We start from the raw sequence: 20,348 nt of genomic DNA on the forward strand, positions 1-20,348 counted from the left end.
TCTGGGGAGAGGGAAGTGAGCTCTGACCCCACGTTCAGTCATATCCCAGATATGTTCGATCGGGTTCAGATCTGGCAAGCTGGGACCCCAGCACATCAATTGGAACTCGCCACTGTGTTCCTCCAACCATTCCATCACACTCTCAGCCTCCTGACGTGGCGCATTATCTTGTTGAAGAATGCCGACATCGGGGAAAATGATCGTCATGTAGGGGTGTACGTGGTCTGCAACCGCAGTACGCTACTCCTTGGCCGTCATGGTGCCTGGACCGTGGACGCCCACGTGAATGTTCACCAGGGCATAACGGAGCCGCTGCCAGCTAGTGTCCGTACCGTGGTATAGGTATCAAGGAGCTGGAACTCGCCACTGTGTTCCTCCAACCATTCCATCACACTCTCGGCCTCCTGACGTGGCGCATTATCTTGTTGAAGAATGCCGACATCGGGGAAAATGATCGTCATGTAGGGGTGTACGTGGTCTGCAACCGCAGTACGCTACTCCTTGGCCGTCATGGTGCCTGGACCGTGGACGCCCACGTGAATGTTCACCAGGGCATAACGGAGCCGCTGCCAGCTAGTGTCCGTACCGTGGTATAGGTATCAAGGAGCTGTTCCCCTGGAAGGCGACGATTTCGCGCACTTCCATCGACATGATAAATAAGGTATCGAGATTCATCAGACCTTGCAACTCTCTACCACTGCGCCAACTTCCAATTACTACGATCACGCGCGCATTCCGTCATAGTTGCCGATATCGTGATGTTAACATTGGCACATGCATGGGTCATCGGCTGCGGAGGCTCAACGTTATGTGTTCGGTGCACTGTGTGTTCAGACCCACTTGTACTCTGCCCGGAATTAATGTCTGGTGTTAGTTTCTCCACTGCCGATGTCTGAACGTATTTCGTCTTGGTTTCGCAACGTGTTGAGGACAATCACAATGGCACTTCTCGAACAACTGACAAGTCGTGCAGTTTCCGTAATGCTCTTGCCTTGCCTCATTTCCACCACAACCTGCTTTTCAGTCAGACTCAGATTGATCGCCCGCATTCCCCATTCTACACACGGATGGCACGCTCACAGGTACTGCATGCCCCGTGCGTGTGTCTGATTAACAATCGTTCCTGGCCAGGTGACGCTGCTATCTCCCGGACAGGTTTATATCGATAGTATCTCGTTCGTCACAATGTTCTGAATGATCAGTCTATCGCTGATAACGGTATGTGAAGACATTGCAACTGCGAGTGATAATTTTTTTCCTCTTTCTGTTAATTCGCCTGGTTTCACTGTGTATGTATATCTTTGATGATTTCGAATATTTTTTGTTCTGCTCTGTGGTCACTATGCCACTATGTTTTACTTAATCTTGCTAATTGAGTATACGAAATTTCAACTCATTTTCACATTCTTTGTAATGCTTTTGTTAAATTAACCATGTAAAAAATGTGATACGCAGAACTATTTTCGAACTGTGATGCGAGAGAGATATCCGCAGCTGCACTTGAACGGAGAGATTCTATGGGCGTGCAATTACGAATATGGGCAGGTGCGCTGTGTCTAACAGGATACTACGGTGTCAGATAAAAACACGCGAAAATATACGCTGTGCTCACATTTCTTACAAGGTCTGAACTAGACATCGGCGTGATAGTTACGACAGAAAATACAAGGCTGTTTGAATAGTACAAACTTCACAGAATCTTCAGAATAGCAGTCCAATGGTTCAAATGGCTTTGAGCACTATGGGACTTAACTTCTGAGGTCATCAGTCCCCTAGAACTTAGAACTACTAAAACCTAACTAACCTAAGGACATCACACACATCCATGCCCGAAGCAGGATTCAAACCTGCGACCGTAGCGGTCGCGCGGCTCCAGGCTGTAGTGCCTAGAACCGCTCGGCCACCTCGGCCGTCAGAATAGCAGTGACAATGCACTCACGACTGATTGTCATTATTATAACCGAGTTGTATAGAGTAATCTATTTTAAAATTCTTATTTTATTTGAAATTTAATGAAATTCCATACGAATTAAAACATTAACTGTTGCTGCGGAAACATTTAAACTACACACATCAAAAAAAGTTTTGCATCTCCCGGTTCCCAGAACTCCTGAAAACAGACGTTGACTGTGGGTATCGTATCACAGACACAGTCCCTTTGACTGTTTAGAGCCGGCCGGTGTGGCCGTGCGTTTCTAAGCGCGTCAGTTTGGAACGGCGTGACCGCTACGGTCGCAGGTTGGCATCCTGCCTCGGGCATGGTTAGTTAGGTTTAAGTAGTTCTAAGTTCTAGGGGACTGATGACCTCAGTAGTTAAGTCCCATAGTGCTCAGAGCCATTTGAACCATTTTGACTGTTTAGAGATGTCACTAAACCCGCCCAAAGATTTAAACAACAATGCATGAGCAGCGCCTATTAGACGGAGGGGGTCCGACAGCCGATCAGTTACAATCACTCCACCACGATGGAGGTACACGGCTTGTGTTGTCTGTAGTTCAACCACGCCTAGACGGCCAATACCGCGATTCGATAGCCTCCGCATTGTTACTTTCTGCCAGGAACGGCTCTCAACAAGGAGAGTGTCCACGCGTCTCGGAGAGAACCAAAGCGATGTTGTTCGGACATGGTGGAGATACAGAGGGGGGGGGGGGGGGACTGTCGATGACATGCCTCGCTCAGGCCGCCCAAGAGCTACTACTGCAGTGGATGACCGCTACCTACGGATTATGGCTCGGAGGATCCCTAACAGCAACGCCACCATGTTGAATAACACATTTCGTACAGCCACAAGACGTCGTGTCACGACTCAAACTGTGCGAAATAGGCTGCATGATGCGCAGCTTCACTTCCGACGTCCATGACGAGGTCTATCTTTGCAACCACGACACCATGCAGTGTGATGCAGATGGGCCCAACAACATGCCGAATGTACCGCTCAGGATTGACAATGTGTTCGCTTCACCGAAGAGTGTCGCATATGCCTTTAACGAGACAATCGTCGGAGACTTGTTTGGGGGCAACCCGCCTTAGACACATTGTCCAGCGAGCGCAGCAAGGTGAAGCTTCCCAACTGTTTTGGGGTGACATTATGTGGGGCCGACGTACGCCGCTGGTGGTCATGGAAGGCGATGTAACGGCTGTACGATACGTGAATGTCATCCTCCGACCGATAGTGCAACCATATCGGCAGGCTTGCATTAATGCAAGATGACGTGCTACTGGGTATTAGAGGATGACGTGCTACTGGGTATTAGAGGTACCAGTGTGTACAGCAATCTGGACCACCACCTCTGAATGTCTCGCTGTATGGTGGTAAAACATACAATGTGTGATTTTCATGAGCAATAAAAAGGGCGGAAATGGTGTTTATGTTGATCTCTATTCCAATTTTCTGTGTAGGTTCCGGAACTCTTGGAACCGAGGTGATGCATAACTTTATTTGTGTGTGTATTTAACATACGAGGAACTGGTTCGCCAAATTTTGAATTCGTGAAAGTCATGATCATTATGAAAAGAAATAGCCCGACTGTCGCTTCGCAAAACTGCTTCAAAACTGTGTACTATACGTTAATAAGAGCATCACGTGTGCAAGAAATCTTGTAGTGTTGCATATATGAACTTCGACTTACATGGGAACATTTACATCCAACCAGTCTGTGACCAAAGGAATATGGCAGAAGGTAGAGTTACCAGCAGGCGAAAGGGCAGAGTTACTGGCAGGTGAATCACGTTCGAATTCGCGACTGGCAGTTACTTAAGTTGCATTACCAACCGACGAGCTGCTGCCGACATCACGCCTCCCTGCCTAAGCAAAGATACGCTGCAACGCAGAGCTCTCTGTCTGTAAAACCACTTCAGACAGTTTAAACTGTAATTTTCTTTTCTTCGTAATGAACTTCTGGCCACCATTGCACTTTCAAAAATTAATTTTATTTTCAATGAAGAGTGGTCGGAGTTAGTGTTGACACTGTTGATAACACTATCAGCAGTCGTAATTGCATTTTATAACCTACATCTTTCCCTTTTATTTTATGGTGCTTGTTATTGCAAGTGTTTTACGTGTCTTTTGGAGGGGTATGCTTTTATATATGTCTGCGCTATTTCCACTAGGCAAATTTACATATTTGATTATGGAATGTGGAAAATCGCGTAATACGTGGCATCTGCCGTTAGCTTCCACGCTCCTACCAACAGATGCCAGGCTACTCGCTTTTCATTGGTGCAAGGCACCAATCGGTGGGGACTTTAAATCTGACAGCTGTCTAACTACGAGTACGATGCTTACATTTTGTAGATCGTCGTATTACAGCATGCCTAGGACCAAGTCTGAGTTTATTTGGTTTTCGTAATTACAACTGAGCAATATTACACAGCCCGTTGCACGATTATTTACGGCGTAATACATATATTTTTGAGTTTGCTATCCAAATTCATATACAATTTATTTCAATAACTTTGGCTGCTGATTTCGGGTTTAAAAATAATTAATATTTATTTCTTTACCTTTACAAATTAAACGTTCAGATAAATTCATGGTCAAAATTTCGCAAAGGAGGTATCTTCGAAACGTTTTCTTCACATATTGCTCAGTTCTGTGACAGGACTGAGTAAAATGATACTTTATGGCTTTTAATGGGGCCTTGTTTTAACGGAACATTTTTTTTTTAATTCTGTCTGGAAAAAATCTGTCAGTCTTCAGACAATAATTTAGAAATTTCGTAGAATATGTATTTCATTTTGGATTGTTTTATTGTTCTTGACGATCAGGGAAGATGAACGGATAGCTCGCAATCAGAAGTAGGGAAATGGAAAGAAGAAACAACGCCTCTTACAGACAGCATAGGTGAAGTATCAGTTATTAAAATAGAACAGGACATCAAAGGAGAAGTTGATGAGAAGGGGGGTGCAGACAGCATAGGTGAAGTATCAGTTATTAAAATAGAACAGGACATCAAAGGAGAAGTTGATGAGAAGGGAGGAGTAGAAATCACGCTTGAACTGCTGTTGATGAAAATAGAAGACCGGAAGAAAATGAGGGGGCAGAGTAGGAATAAGTCAGTGAACAGACAGAAAGTGTTAGCAAACAGAGAGAAACTATTAGCAAAGAAGCAGAAGCTCTTACAAAAAGGTCTGTAAATAATAAAAGGAAATGGAAGAAGAGGTAGAAAAGCTAGATAAAAAAATCCAGAGCAAAACCTGTAGAAATTTAAAGAGGATTTGGAAGCTGGTTTGAAACAGAATATTTATGAGGTTAAGTTAGAGGTAAATAAAGTTTCTGAGAAATTCAGAGATGAAGTTAAAGAGAAGTTTGAGGAAACAGAATCCAAAATTAATGAAAAAAAGGAAATTGAAAATGGAAAGCAAATGGTACAACATTTGGATAAAGACACTAAAGTCCAAGCTCTTGAGTGTAAACAAGGGAAGACTGAAACGAAAGACAATTCTGAACGAATTTTCCAGGAATATAGCAAAAGACTAAGGCAGAAGTGGAAGGAATTAAAGTGACCACTTCTGGGACCGAGAACAGGGTAGGAAATTGTTTAGGAACGACAATAGTAAATAAAAATTTTACAGCATCATAGGTGGTAGTGGGGATAAGAGATCATATTAGTTTTAACAATATACTTTCTGCTCCTAATGGGAATGTGCATCCTCTGTGTTTTACAAACAGTTCGAGAAATCTATTTACTGCAGACTGGGCAAAGATCGATAAACTGAAGAGGGCAAATGCTTGCTTGAAGGAAGAAAATTTTGATTCGCGTGCAGATGCACCAGATAAGTATGAATCTTTGCGGACTTTGTGTCAGAATTTCTGAGAGAGTACTGGTCGAAAGAAACACGTACTGTTGTTATAAAAGCTTTTTAATTCTCCATCGTATGATAGAAGGAACTAGGGAGTGGGAAAGAATATTGTGAAAGATGGATCAGAAAACTGAAACATTTGGATAGCCCATGGATTGAAAGAGACACTGTAGACACACTAATGCGGATGTTGCCTACTAATAAAATATGTGGATTGGTAGGACACAATAGCAATATTAAAAATTTTCTGAATAGCGTTTATTTTATAACGGCAGAAATTCTAAGATATCAGACAAACTGATTGAACCAAATGAATGTGAGATGCATAGGAGGAAGAGTTTGGGAGAATTTTAGGGGTAATAATAGAAGTCATTAAAGAGTGGAAGAGTCCCAAATGGGAAACAAGCCCCTACAACAGTCAGTACCTGTGCTAGGATCGGTCAAACTTTCGGACCTACCAAGGTTACAAGTCGCCATTGTGTAGCAGGAAGCTTAATGGTTTGCAATAATAGCAATATTAATTATGGTGATGGAATATGTGGTACTGAGATCCAGGTGAGTGAAGAGAATATACTTGCGATTAGCTATAAAATCAATGTGGGATCAGTGGGGTCTTGCATGTAAATGATTTCCCAGATTTATGGAGAAGTTAAAGAATATATGAAGCAGCAAGGAGATGGAAGAAATAAGAAAATTGAAGGGATAAAAGTGATGAGGAAGATATTCCTGATTGTAGTGGAGGAAGAGGAAAGAACACAAGGAGATGTATTTCTTTTATATAAAGGTTTGCAAGAAGGAGATAAGTAATAATATTTTCTGGACCTATTCAAATGTTCCACACATCCTGCAGCCCAGGCAAATTAAGCAAATCGATTGGTTCTTTTGCGTTAGGAGGAGGAGGAAGAGAATAGTGTTTAATGTCCCGTCGACAACGGGATCGTTGGAGACGGAGCACGAGCTCGGATGCGGAAAGCATGGAGAAGGAAAGCGGCAGTGCCCTTCTAAAGGAACCATCCCGGCATTTGCCTTAAGCGGTTAGGGAAATCACGGAAAGTCTAAATCAGAATGGCAGGATGAGAGTTTGATCGCCGTCTTCGCGAATGTGAGTTCAGTGTGCAAAACATTTTTTGCATTAAATGTGGTCTAGGGTTGACTTTAGGAGGGTTATAAAAGCACTATTTGTTCGTGGACGGTTCCTGAGAAAACCCCAAAAAGCCACGAGTTTTGGCAGATAGTTGAAATTTTAACCATGTGTTCTTAAGATTGTATTCTCTGGGAACTTCGAAACTTTTTTCAATATAATTGACTGTTACTGAACTCTACAAGTTCAAAGTTACTACACTTATGCAGAAAATCTAAAAAACTATTTTTAGCCCTTTTTCGCATGGTGGGATTCTATTATCTAAACACCTCACCATAGCATATGGCTCAGATTTTAACTGTACGTTCCTTAGACATTCATCTACAAACACCTTTTTTCCAGTTTTCGAAAATCTGTATCCGTTATCAAGACACATCCTAAAAACCATGATTTTTGGGTACCAAAAGTAACAGTGCACTAAAACTTTTTTCGATACCATTATCCGTTACCGAGATCCAGAGCTTCAAAGTTACCGTACTTGGGCACGTAAAATATATACGTAATGTCCGGTCTCAGACGGTAGTGAACACATGGAAAGGGTCCTAGGATCATAGCAAGGGTTTAGGGTCACCAAACTATGTGTTTAATAAGAATATTTTCAGCAACAAGAGTTTACGATGTGGTGTATCTATATAGCGGACACTTCACTTCTATACAAATATGACCAAAGTAGTACAACAGAGACGAAAAATGGGCTAAAAAGAGACTTGCGTGTCTTACCATGTTTGAAAAAACTTAAAATGACTGCCAAAAATTATCTAAAACTGGAAAGACTGCAAATTTAATAAGATATTTCTAATAATATTTTTGCTCTTTTAAGACACGAACTGCGATCGATGAGGAAAGTATCCACAAAAAATGTATAGCAAACGATTTTCTGTAACCTTTTATGCTTACTTTCTTGTTGTTTATTTGTGTCAAAGTATAGAAATGTGTCGAAGTATATAAATAAACTCAAAGCCTTACTGATCTACAGAACTCGTTTTAGCACATCCTTGTGCAGCGGTCAAACAACGGTTTAAATCCTCATTCCGTCTTCCTCTTCAAAAATTTTGACATGCAAACATATTCGCAGCCTTTTTAACACAGAACATTCTAAAATCTTTTACCCCGTCTCCAGTATTTCCTTGTTGTTAAGTCTTCGTACTTTCATCTCCCTCTCACTGTCAGTACAGTGAGAGGGATATATATATATATATATATAATATATATCCTTAGGCTAGTTAGGTTGAAGTAGTTCTAAGTTTCAGAGGACTGATTACCTCAGATGTTAAGCCCCATTGTGCATTTGAACCATTTGAAGGGGGGAATGAGGACTGAAACAGCTGCTTCCCCACTTTTGTGTCACAGTCCTTTAAAGAGAAACATATTCGTCTGTTTTGTGCTCCGACAGGATCATTGCTGGTAGTATATTTTTTGACGGCATTTGCAGATTCATGTGAAAATCGGTACAACGCTCGTTAATGTTTGCGTTCAAATTTTCTCACAAATATCTGATAAATGTGCAAAATTTGAAAAGTGCAAGGCAGTTGGTTTCGGCTACTGTGGGTTTAACACTTGCAGTGGGTTTTTCATTCTAGGCTCCTTCGTTGTATCACGCCTTATTACTCTTTACTAGTTTCCACGAGAGCAGTTTATTTACACACACATATTTGAAACAGTTTTCCTAAGCCCAATTTTGATGCAGCAGAAGTTAGCACATAGTGGTATAAAGCAGGCCCAAGAGGAAATACGGTTTTATGTTACTGGCATATAACGACGGAGTCCGGCGTGAGAAACCCACTAGGTGGTGTTTACAACGCAATAGGAAGTTCGAGCCGCCTTAGCTTCCAGTTTCCGCATATTTCTCGGTTCCTTTCGGGAAATTAACAGGTTTTGTAGCACTGTAATCGTCTTCTCAAGAACTTTCGAATGCCGTTAAGACGCCAAACAGGAATAGATTGCGCTGCGTTTCCGTGGTGTCCTTCTTATCCGATTTACGTACCTGATTCCAGGTTGCAGTGTTGGTAGAATCGAAGTGGTCCAAGACTTGCTCGAACCACAGCTGTTCGATGCCAGCTCTGGATGTGACTTGTGGGGGACGGAGCTTCCTGCGCATCCAATCAAACGTGGGGCGGCGTCGTGGGCGGCTGTCCGTGGGGGCGGCGATGCACAACGCCAGCAGTGTCGCCAGGGCGACCACAAGTAGCAGCACTCTGCCCATCATCTGCAGGCAAACAAGTATCTCAGTATAGCTAATGACTGTGGCTCCTGGAAATGCTAGGTGGGAGGGTTCGGTAAGGTCTTTGGGCTGGAGGATGTTGTACGGAAGATATTGGATTTGTTGTTGTTGTTGTGGTCTTCAGTCCTGAGACTGGTTTGATGCAGCTCTCCATGCAACCCTATCCTGTGCAAGCTTCTTCATCTCCCCGTACCTACTGCAGCCCACATCCTTTTGAATCTGCTTAGTGTATTCATCTTTTGGTTTCCCTCTACGATTTCTACCATCCACGCTGCTTGCTCGATGTACAGACTGAATAGCATCGGGGAGAGGTTAGAACCCTGTCTCACTCTCTTCCCAACCACTGCTTCCCTTTCATGTCACTCGACTCTTATAACTGCCATCTGGTTTCTGTACAAATTATAAATAGCCTTTCGCTCCCTGTATTTTACCCCCGCCATCTTCAGAATTTGAAAGAGAGTATTCCAGTCAACATTGTCAAAAGCTTTCTCTAAGTCTACAAATGCTAGAAACGTAAGTTTGCCTTTCCTTAATCTTTCTTCTAAGATAAGTCGTAGGGTCATTATTGCCTCACGTGTTTCAACATTTCTACGAAATCCAAACTGATCTTCCCCGAGGTCGGCTTCTACCAGTTTTTCCATTCGTCTGTAACAGAATTCGCGTTAGTATTTTGCAGCTGTGACTTATTAAACTGACAGTTCGGTAATTTTCACATCTGTCAACGCCTGCTTTCTTTGGGATTGGAATTATTATATTCTTCTTGAAGTCTGGGGGAATTTCGCCTGTCTCATACATCTTGCTCACCAGATGGTAAAGTTTTGTGAGGACTGGCTCTCCCAAGGCTGTCAGTAGTTCTAATGTCTACTCCCGGGGCCTTGTTTCGACTTACGTCTTTCAGTGCTCTGTCAAACTCTTGGATTATATATGGTAAAAAAGTGATGGAAGATATTTGAGTATCTAGGGTTCATTAGAGGTGTCTGGTGGAGCGGAGGGGGTGGGGGTGGGGGGACTGTAATAACTGGAACTAGACAGGGAAAGAATAGGTGAGAGGCTTCTTTGAGGTGGGACATGTGTCTTATGACTGTTATGAAGTGCATATCAATGAGAAGATTACATGGTGTGGCAGCACGAGCAAAATTGTCGTTGGGGAGGGCTAGGAAGTGTTTGGAAGTGAATAGAAGGTGATATGAAGTGATAGTGTTGCCGCAGTTATTTAGTGTTCTTCGGCATGGGAAATACAATAGGGTGTTGAGAATCGAGTGTGTGGGAAACATGAGGTAGGCGAAGGCATTCTAGGTATTTGAGGAGGAGTGGGAATATTAAGGATTGTTGGAGGTTATGGGCTGGAGAAGGCAATGGAATATAAAAGGTGAAAGACTGAGGTGGAATGCGTGAGGTTTAAGGACTTAGAGATAGAGATAAGACTTAAGGACCAGACGTCTGTGCTCCATTTACATAGACGAGGACGGGTCAGAAGAGAATGGTGTAGTTTGATGCTCGTGGGGATTAGTCCCCACGTTCGGTCCCTTAGTAATAATAGCCTGCTGTGAGCTTTTCTTTGCTATGATTAACAGGCTCAAATTACAGGTTAATTTTTAATTGAGACTTAGTCCGAGGTAATTTAGTAGTTGGAATAAATGGTTTTCAGTTGTATGGCAGAAGTCACCAGGACAGAAATCTCCGACTTTTTCTGTCGGTTCGCATGCGACAGCATGCACTACCTAATATTTTCCAAAACGCAGTGGATAAAAACGGGATTTTTGTGGGACTCATACCTCTAGTTCTGTTTGTTATAGAAAGGTATGTTCATGTGTTTTGTTCAGCCCTTCGGATAGGGACCATTTGTCACTACAGTGTGGTTAGTAGTGTAGACTGGAAAAGCTGTGTAATGAACTATAACTGCAGTAGCTTCCTATTTCAGTTATAACTCTTTCAACAACTTTTGACGGTTTAAAATATGTTTCATTTGTATTCTGAAATAATCTAACACAGCATCTGACCACTTCTAAAGCGCCATGTGCAGTGGTTTAAAATTTTGACTTAAAACGTCGCAGATGAATTCTCCTTATTAAGGTCAATAAGATGTAAAAAGTTTGTGTATCACAGGTCTACTACACGGCATTTGAAGTTCTCTCCTCATAAAGTGAGCAAAGTCTAATGTATATTTCTGCTTCTTTTTCACTTCCTACTTTTACACTGAATCAGTGAGTGTAAGTGTATTGTTAGTTATAAAACAAATCTTTGATCATACAAGACGACTGAGTACAATCCTAATTATTTTCCATGAATTGTTAATATAACTGATCGTTGAGTTTCGTCACTGTCCACATCGAAAACACCGTCACAGTGCGAACAACAAACTGGATGTACAACATTTTGTATTTGTTATTTTTGTGGGTTGCCTAATCATGGAAAAGTCGCAGAACAGTAAGGGATGTTGAAATCTAAGTCAGGAAAGGTTAACAGTTATTTATTTGTTCTAATGATTGTCATAAATCACAGTAAAATGAATAGAGAGGAAAGGTGTTTACAGTTCAAATCAAATTACAAAATTTCTCTAACATTGAAGCGAGGTGTCAAAAAGTGTTGAAGACTGTATGGAGGAACACAAGCTCTGCTGATCTGGGCAGCTGACGAAATCAGAGTTAATGATACATCACGATGCCACACATTATAACAAAGTTAAGCAACATATGTTTTGTGCCAAAGTAAGCAAGTAACGAGCTGCCCAATTTGTAGATCACACTACCAGAGCTTGCGATACTTCCATTTTTCAAAATTAAGTAGCGTGCACCAATCAACACCATACAGCAGCCGTGGATGATTCCATCTGAACGATGGCCCAGAGACGAATGGTCAGAATCTACGTTCAAAGTGCTCCACTCTCTGCTTTAAAAAAACTGTAGGACGGGAATGACTCAAGGTTTTTGACAATGTGACGGATGAGAATATCGCTTATTTCATGAAAAAATGGGGGCACACAGCAGAAACTTCCAAGAGTTCTTAATTCGATTGTTTAACCAAAATTTTAGAGCTAAAGGAACGGTCATTCTCACGTCGGCTGAGAGGTACTGCGGCAGCACGGTCCCTGATGTCTGTACAGAAAAGGCAAAAATATTTAACTCAGTTATTCTCTAGTGATGGCTGTGGCTACATGGCACCCCTTCCCCGTGGCTACGCTAGGGCAGTAACTCTGCCCACAACACCATGAAGCAGGCAGCCGCCTCACTTCCTGGAAAACTACTGTCTCTCTAGGGACGCGCCTCTCCTAATGAGATTCACCGACTGCCATCTGATGACAGCGGAATCCTGAGACCACACTAGCAGTGCATCATGACAGTGCGATAAACGCGAAGCTTTTCTCCCAAGCATAAATGTCCAGTACTCACAAAATGACAACCATGAAATAGTGGTAGAGTATGAAACAGTATCAGATACTGATATGTGACAGTTATGTCACATTCTGATAGCTACATTGCTGCGTGACTTTAACTAAGGCATTTAAGTTGTTGAATATATCCTCTAGTTCATCAGCATCTTTTAGAGACCTTCAGTAAATGCAGTATATGACGATACCAATTAAAAGTGCATGAGAGATGAGTGCAGTACTTCACCATCTGGGTAGAAAAAGACTATCAACTGACAGTCAGATAACTGTGTTACCAGATGAAACTCCAGTATTTCGAGTCATTCTTCTGTTAACTACGGCTTTTATGGTACAAAAGGAGTTCAATAGTGCCGTGTAAACTACTGAAAATATTTTGCACCACAGTCAAAACTTGAATTTTTTTTTCTGAATTCTCTTCCTAAATACTCTTTTCATCATAGGGAATTACTTGCACAGCCACCCGTTTGATGGTTGTTCTAAGTAAATAGCATTGTCAGTGCATTTCCGTACTGCACGCTATATCTCCAGGACTGGACAATGTGTACACAGTTCACTGCATCGACATGCCCTGAGAAGCTGTTACCAACCTACCATAGGTGTCGCGGCACTTTACAGCAAGAACGATTGTAAGGCATGGGATGTTTACTGTCGGTACGGTGCACTTAATAGTGCCATCATTCAAACATTCAACAGACGTGGTGAGGAGCAAAACAATGCAAGATCCGTTATTTTCAAATTATGTACGGTAGGAACACCAATTATTGTACCTGTGGTCTAGAGGTACCGTCCTTGACTAGTAGTCAAAACGCCCTTGTTTCCCAGTTCTAACCTTGCCACTGATTAAACTTTGACTAAAAGTCATCTGCAATGACGGCCAAAGACTTCGAACGTAAGAAGTGACTCATTCTCCCAACCGCGTTGTCAAAGTTGTGGAGGAGCAGAGAGACGTTTATGGCAGTCTCTTGCTCTTAGGGTGGGAAACTGCCCGTAAAAGGCGGAAGAATCGACAATGACCAACGGCATGAGAATGCAGAAGACAATGGAAACCTAGCAATAAAGACATATAATATCTAACCATGGGGCATGTGGCCGTAATTTAAAAAAATGTCTTGATGATCTCTCCATTGGTAAAAAGATTCTGGACTAGTACCCCATTCGGATGTCCAGGAGGAGTTGACAAGGAGGAGTTGACTATGAGAAAAAAGTTGAATAACCAACGAAGGATAACGTTCTACAAGTCAGGGGATGGATTATTAGAAGCTTTAACATGGTAGGGAAGCTATAAAATGGGGAAAGGGGAGTTCTAAGGCTCAGTCTAAATATGATGGTAGGGAGGGGCGGGGGTGTGGGCGGGTGGGTGGGGGGGTTGAAGGTAGTTCAGCGAACTGAAATGGAACGAAGACGAGAATTTCTGGTCATACGGGAATAGGGTAATATCAACAGCAGCAGAAAACCGCATAAAGGAAGTAGGATTTGTCATGAATAGGATGGTTGGAGAGAGAGAGAGAGAGAGAGAGAGAGAGAGAGAGAGAGAGAGAGAGAGACTTACGGTGAACAGTTCAGTGGTAGCATCATTCTCATCAGAACCGACAGCAAACCAACACCGACAACAATAGTTCAGGTATACATTCCGACGTCGCAAGTAGAAGCTGAGGAGATAAAGTATGGAAGGATATGAAACGGCTAATTCAGTGCGTAAAAAGCGCTATGAAAATCGAATAATCATGGGGGACTAGAATGCGGCTTCAGGGGAAGGTGCAGAAGAAAAGGTTACGGGAGAACATGCGCTTGGTAGTAAAAATGAGAGAGGAGAAAGAGTAATTGAGTTCTGCAATGAATTTAAGCTAGTAATAACGAATAAACGATTCAGGAATCACAATAGGAGGGAAAGGCAATGAAAAGGACGAGAGATAGGGAGAAAGTTCAGGCAGATTACATCATGGTCACGCAGAGATTCCGAATCAGATGCTGCACTAGAAGGCGTACTCAGGAGCAGATACAGATCCATATTACAATTTAGAAATAAAGAAGAGTCAGTGCGCAAAGAAACTGGATATATAGGTATTAAGGAATGTTCATGCCTGAAATTCTCTGAGGCTATCGATAGTGTGATATTGACTAGTTCAGTAAGCAATTCAGTCGAAGAGGAGTGGACATCTCTAAAGATCAATCAGACAAGCTGGAAAGAAAAACATAGGTACAAGGAATGCAGCTGTGAGGAAAACAAAGGTAACAGAAGAAATACTTCAGCTGATCCGTGAAAGGAAGAGGCACAAAAATGTTCAGAGAAATTCAGGAATGTAGGAATACAAGTCACATAGGAATGGAATAAATGGGAAGTGAAGGTGAGCTAAGGTGAAAAGGCTGCATTAAAATTGTGAAGAAATCGAAAAAGAACTGACTCGGAAGGACTGTCCAGCATATAGAAAAGTCAAAACGGCCTTCGCTGAAATTAAAAGCAAGGGCGATAACATCAGAATGCAAAGAGAAATCGACTGTTAAACGCAGAGAAGAGAGTGGATAGGTGGAAAGAGTACACTGACGGCGTCTATGATTCGGGAGTCGATAGGGAAGTATTAGACAGGGAAGTATTAGAATCAGAAGTCAACAATTTTGGATGAATTAAGATCAAACATGGCAGAAGGGACTGATGTATTCCATCAGAATTTCTAAAATCATTGTAGGAGGTGGTAACAAAATGGCTATTCGCGATGATGTGTAGAATGTATAAGGCTGGCGATATATCAGACTTTCGGAAAACATCATCCACACAATTTCGAAGATAGTAAGAGCCGACAAGTGAGAGAATTATCGCACCATCAACTTAACAGCTCATGCGATGAAGTTTGATGACAAGAATATTATTCACAGGAGTGGGAAAGAAGATTGAGGATCTGTTAGCTTACGATCAGTTTGGTTTTAGGAAAGATAAAGGCACCATAGAGGCAGTTCAAAGTTGCTGGTGTTAATGGAAGCACGACTGAAGGAAGATTTAGATATGTTCATAGAATTTGTCGAGCTCGAAAAAGCGTTTGACAGCTTAAAATAGTGCACGATGTTCAAATTCTGAGAAAAATAGGGTTAAGCTATATGGAAAGAAGGGTGATATACAATATGTACAAAAACCAAGAGTGAATAATAAGAATGGAAGACCAAGAACTAAGTGCTCTGATTAGAAAGGGTGCAGTCCATCGCCCTTACTGATGAATCTATACTTTCGAAGAAACAGTGACGGAAATAAAAGAAAGGTTTAAGAATGGGGTTAAAAGTGGAAGTGAATAGATATCAATGACAAGATTCGCTGATAATATTTCTATCCTAGGTGAAACTGAAGAATAATTACTGAATCTGTTGAATGGAATAAAGTGAAATGACTACAGAATATGGATTGAAACTAAATCGAAACCCGAAAGTAATGAGAAGTAGCAGAAATGAGAATGCCGAATGACTTAACATCAGAACTGGTGATCACAAAACAGACAGAGTTAAGGAATAATCCTGCCTAGGCAGCAAAATAACCCATGTCGAAAGGAGCAAGGAAGAATGGTTCAAATGGCTCTGAGCACTATGGGACTTAACATCTGTGGTCATCAGTCCCCTAGAACTTAGAACTACTTAAACCTAACTAACCTAAGGACATCACACACATCCATGCCCGAGGCAGGATTCGAACCTGCCACCGTAGCAGTCGCGCGGTTCCGGAGTGCGCGCCTAGAACCCCTAGACCACCGCGGCCGGCGAGCAAGGAGAAAATCAAAAGCAAATGGCAATGACAAGAAACGCTTTCCTAGTCAAGAGAAATCTACTATCAGGTTACCTTCCATTCAGAAGGCTGTTGCACGCAGTGAATGTTATATTGACTTGTAGATAATAGGTTTCAGCTAATAGATTTCAGCCATCAGTCGTCCTTTTTAAATTTTGTTGGCAGATCTAGATTTCAGGTCGAAACTAGCCATTCTTAATGCTAAGAATACAAGAGGTACATAGTTAGATGATATCATAAAAAAGTTGCCATTAATGGCTTAACTCATCTGGTTTGTCATTTCTGATCACTGCACGTAATGCCTGTTGGTCGGGTTTCGTCCACAGTTCATTGAATGCTACTGTTTGCGGAAGGAGGGCTGTATGGAGAACACATCGGTTGGTTACATGGCGCCATCTATGTGAACTACGTATAAACCTCAAGGGAAGTAAACCACTTCAAGTTTAATTACTTAAAATGAAACATAAGTAAAATTCTTACATTGTCATCCGACTTATTTCATATTCATCATCAAGTAATAAAATTTCCATGTTCACTCCTTGTGAATCCATTATTAGTGTTAAAACATTTAAATTACGTCAGGTAGGTAAAACTTTTTTAAATTTTTAAAAGCTTTTTTTTTGAGGCCAGCACTGTGTTTTACAGGTACAAGAAACTCAGGATAAAGCTGGCGGTCACCATCCAGCTTATAGCATTTAACAAAATGTGCATTTCTAAAAAGCTCACGACGAGGTATGTACGACCACAGTTCAAAACAAAAATACAAACAGTCGAATGGCACGATGTAGGAGGAAATGTGAAGTAGTTATAATGAAAAGTGAGATCAGGGCTCTGTTCGTGAAAAGACAAGTGATCTGTGACAGTTTATATCGATTACATTTTGAACTCGCTTGTGAACTTTCACCTTTAATTTTCGATTCAGTGCTACATAGTCAAGATCCAAGAATGACAGCGATGGAGCAACAGGGTACAGAATGTAACGTATCGGCAGACTTTCATTTCACAGACTGACACTTTTTAACAGACTGCCTTTATTTTGATTAATGTTTTTTTCACATTCTTGTTATTTCACAGTAACTTACTATTAATATATTAAGTCACATTCTTTCATTTCTGTTCCCTTGAATCTAAGCGCAGATAAGTCCGCCGACGTGCAGGTGGTTCAAAACGCGTTCTAAGTCATTTATTACGAGATGATATTGCACTATCCTTGGCTTAATCAGACAACACATTTCCTTTAACTTGCGAGTTTGCTGTGTGTCTCAGATGCGTATTTCCTATATCTACATCTACATCTACATCCATACTCCGCAAGCCACCTGACGGTGTGTGGCGGAGGGTACCTTGAGTACCTCTATCGGTTCTCCCTTCTATTCCAGTCTCGTATTGTTCGTGGAAAGAAGGATTGTCGGTATGCTTCTGTGTGGGCTCTAATCTCTCTGATTTTATCCTCATGGTCTCTTCGCGAGATATACGTAGGAGGGAGCAATAAACTGCTTGACTCTTCGGTGAAGGTATGTTCTCGAAACTTTAACAAAAGCCCGTACCGAGCTACTGAGCGTCTCTTCTGCAGAGTCTTCCACTGGAGATTATCTATCATCTCCGTAACGCTTTCGCGATTACTAAATGATCCTGTAACGAAGAGCGCTGCTCTTCGTTGGATCTTCTCTATCTCTTCTATCAACCCTATCTGGTACGGATCACACACTGCTGAGCAGTATTGAAGCAGTGGGCGAACAAGCGTACTGTAACCTACTTCCTTTGCTTTCGGATTTCATTTCCTTAGGATTCTTTCAATGAATCTCAGTCTGGCATCTGCTTTACCGACGATCAACTTTATATGATCATTCCATTTTAAATCACTCCTAATGCGTACTCCCAGATAATTTATGGAATTAACTGCTTCCAGTTGCTGACCTGCTATTTTGTAGCTAAACGATAAAGGATCTATCTTTCTATGTATTCGCAGCACATTATATACATATGCCTAAGATATATTATTTCTTCTGAAAAGAACAATTTCCTTGTGACCTGTTAGTTTTTTCAAAAGACGGTAGAAATTCGCCTGTAAATTCCACGTAATTAGGTTTACAGTTAGGTTTAACAGCCTACACCGATTACAGCTGATACTGCTGTAACTGAATTAGATAGACCCACGTCACTTCGCACAACAGATTCGTAGCTCCTACGAGGTCATGCAGACAGATTTGCTGTGGAACTCACTCATCAATTGTTATGGATTGAATACTCTCAGAAACTTGCTTACTGGTAGAACAGGGTACAACGTTATTAACAAGGCGCATCATCAGAATCGGAAGTGGCGTGTAACGCTCCTCACGATGTATGACAGAACCAGTAATGTCCACAATGTGCAGCACTAACATAACAGGCTGCCTTTTTACTTGTGTGACCCAGTTTGCAGGTGACACAGTCGTATACGCGGTGGTCAAGTCACTTGAAATGAAACTAGAGGTAACATACAGAAAGACTGAAAGATGGTGACTGCTTGACGCTAATACTGGCGCCTGACCGTCAATGTACATAAATGTAACAACAAATTTTAAACTGGATGGCAGTCAAAATGGCCACAGTAGCCATCGATTTGGCATAGGGATATAGAATTCCTGTCTAACACACACTTCCAGTCACGTAACTGTTAGACCAGACGTTCCCGATCTCACAATTCTCTAACTAGATATTTAGAACCAATATCTAAAAAGTATCAACGACTCTTCCGTTACCCGTCAAAAAGCTCCCATGTTTAGTAGTCCGTACTACAATCACCGAGATAATTTTAGCCGTCTTTGCCGTTACGTTGATATCGTAAAATTTTGTGGTTTTGAAATGAATATTACTTGCCACATTCTCACTGCGTAATATTCTGTTGTGTAACATTTTTCACAAATCCGTCATTGGAAGATGCCAATGAATGTTGGTGTACTTTAGTTCAATGATGAGAGAAATAAAGCTAAGGACAAGACAAGTGATGGGGTTTATCAGTAAGCTTTTAGCGCCTTGTGAGCATTTAGCACCTCATGACACACTTGGTTCGTGTTCGAAGAAATGTCTTCCATGCAAAGGAAGTAATGAAACATTTTTTCTCATTTGTCAGGAAGTGAGCATTAAGCGGGGGCGTTGCAAACTACCGCTACTCTCACAAATACGTTAACTAAAATAGTTTATTGTAACTGAATGAGTTACTGAAAAATTAAAACAGAATATGTTAGTAAAATTCTACTTACCATTAGGTTTGTAACTAGTCTCACCTTACGGTTCTCGTCGCCAGAACATATATATATAGTCAAAAGGCTTATCAGAAAATCTTGAAGAACTATAAGATATCATTTATATCGACCCATTCAGCTGAAGGACGGTCGTTATCTCAAAAGTGGCGCTATTTATTCGTTCATTAACCAAGATTATGAAAGTTCAGAGGCAAAGGTATACATCGCCTCCATCCTCCCATCACAACCTACTGCATGCAAATATGGCATAGTGCTTCAGATATTCTTTGCTTAGTCCAAGTTAGATGTAATGGGAATTTGTGAACTGCGGTGACAGAAAGAACAGGACTTCTGGTCGGGTCAGTAGAAGATTATCAACACGACGTCAAACAGCAGTATTGCAGGAGAGGGCCTAATATTAAATAAGGAAATAGTAGTGCAGGTGAGCTAATATGATCAGCATACCGAACGCATTATCGTCGCCAAGGCAAACACACAGCCAATATCCAACGAAAAAGGAAGGCGGCTGGTAAAATTTGGCACAGAGCGTAATTTAATCATCGCTAATATTGTTTAAGGATCGTGAAAGGAGGTTGTGTACGTGAAAGAGACCTGGTGACACAGGAAGGTTTCAGATTGAATATATAATGATAGGACGAAGATTTCAAAGACAAAATTTAAATTGTGAGACACTTCCAAAGGCAGGTGTGTAGTCTTACCACAACTGGTTTGCTATAAACTTCAGATGAAAACTGAAGAAATTGCAAAAGTGTAGGAAATTAACGAGATCAGGCCTGGACGAATTGAAG

The 20,348-nt window shown here is 41.6% G+C and overlaps 1 protein-coding gene across 1 annotated transcript in view; it reads right to left on the reverse strand.

Annotated features, from left to right (window-relative positions):
* LOC126481883 (putative serine protease K12H4.7) overlaps positions 1–9,146 on the reverse strand; it is a 55,932-nt gene extending 46,786 nt beyond the window's left edge. Inside the window, exon 1 of the mRNA XM_050105843.1 lies at positions 8,928–9,146. Coding sequence (XP_049961800.1) covers positions 8,928–9,146 — 219 coding nt within the window. The remainder of the gene's footprint in view (positions 1–8,927) is intronic.
* Positions 9,147–20,348: the final 11,202 nt, after the last annotated feature.

The sequence above is a fragment of the Schistocerca serialis genome, chromosome 5 (assembly GCF_023864345.2).
Source record: "Schistocerca serialis cubense isolate TAMUIC-IGC-003099 chromosome 5, iqSchSeri2.2, whole genome shotgun sequence".
NCBI classification, from domain to species: Eukaryota; Metazoa; Arthropoda; class Insecta; order Orthoptera; family Acrididae; genus Schistocerca; species Schistocerca serialis.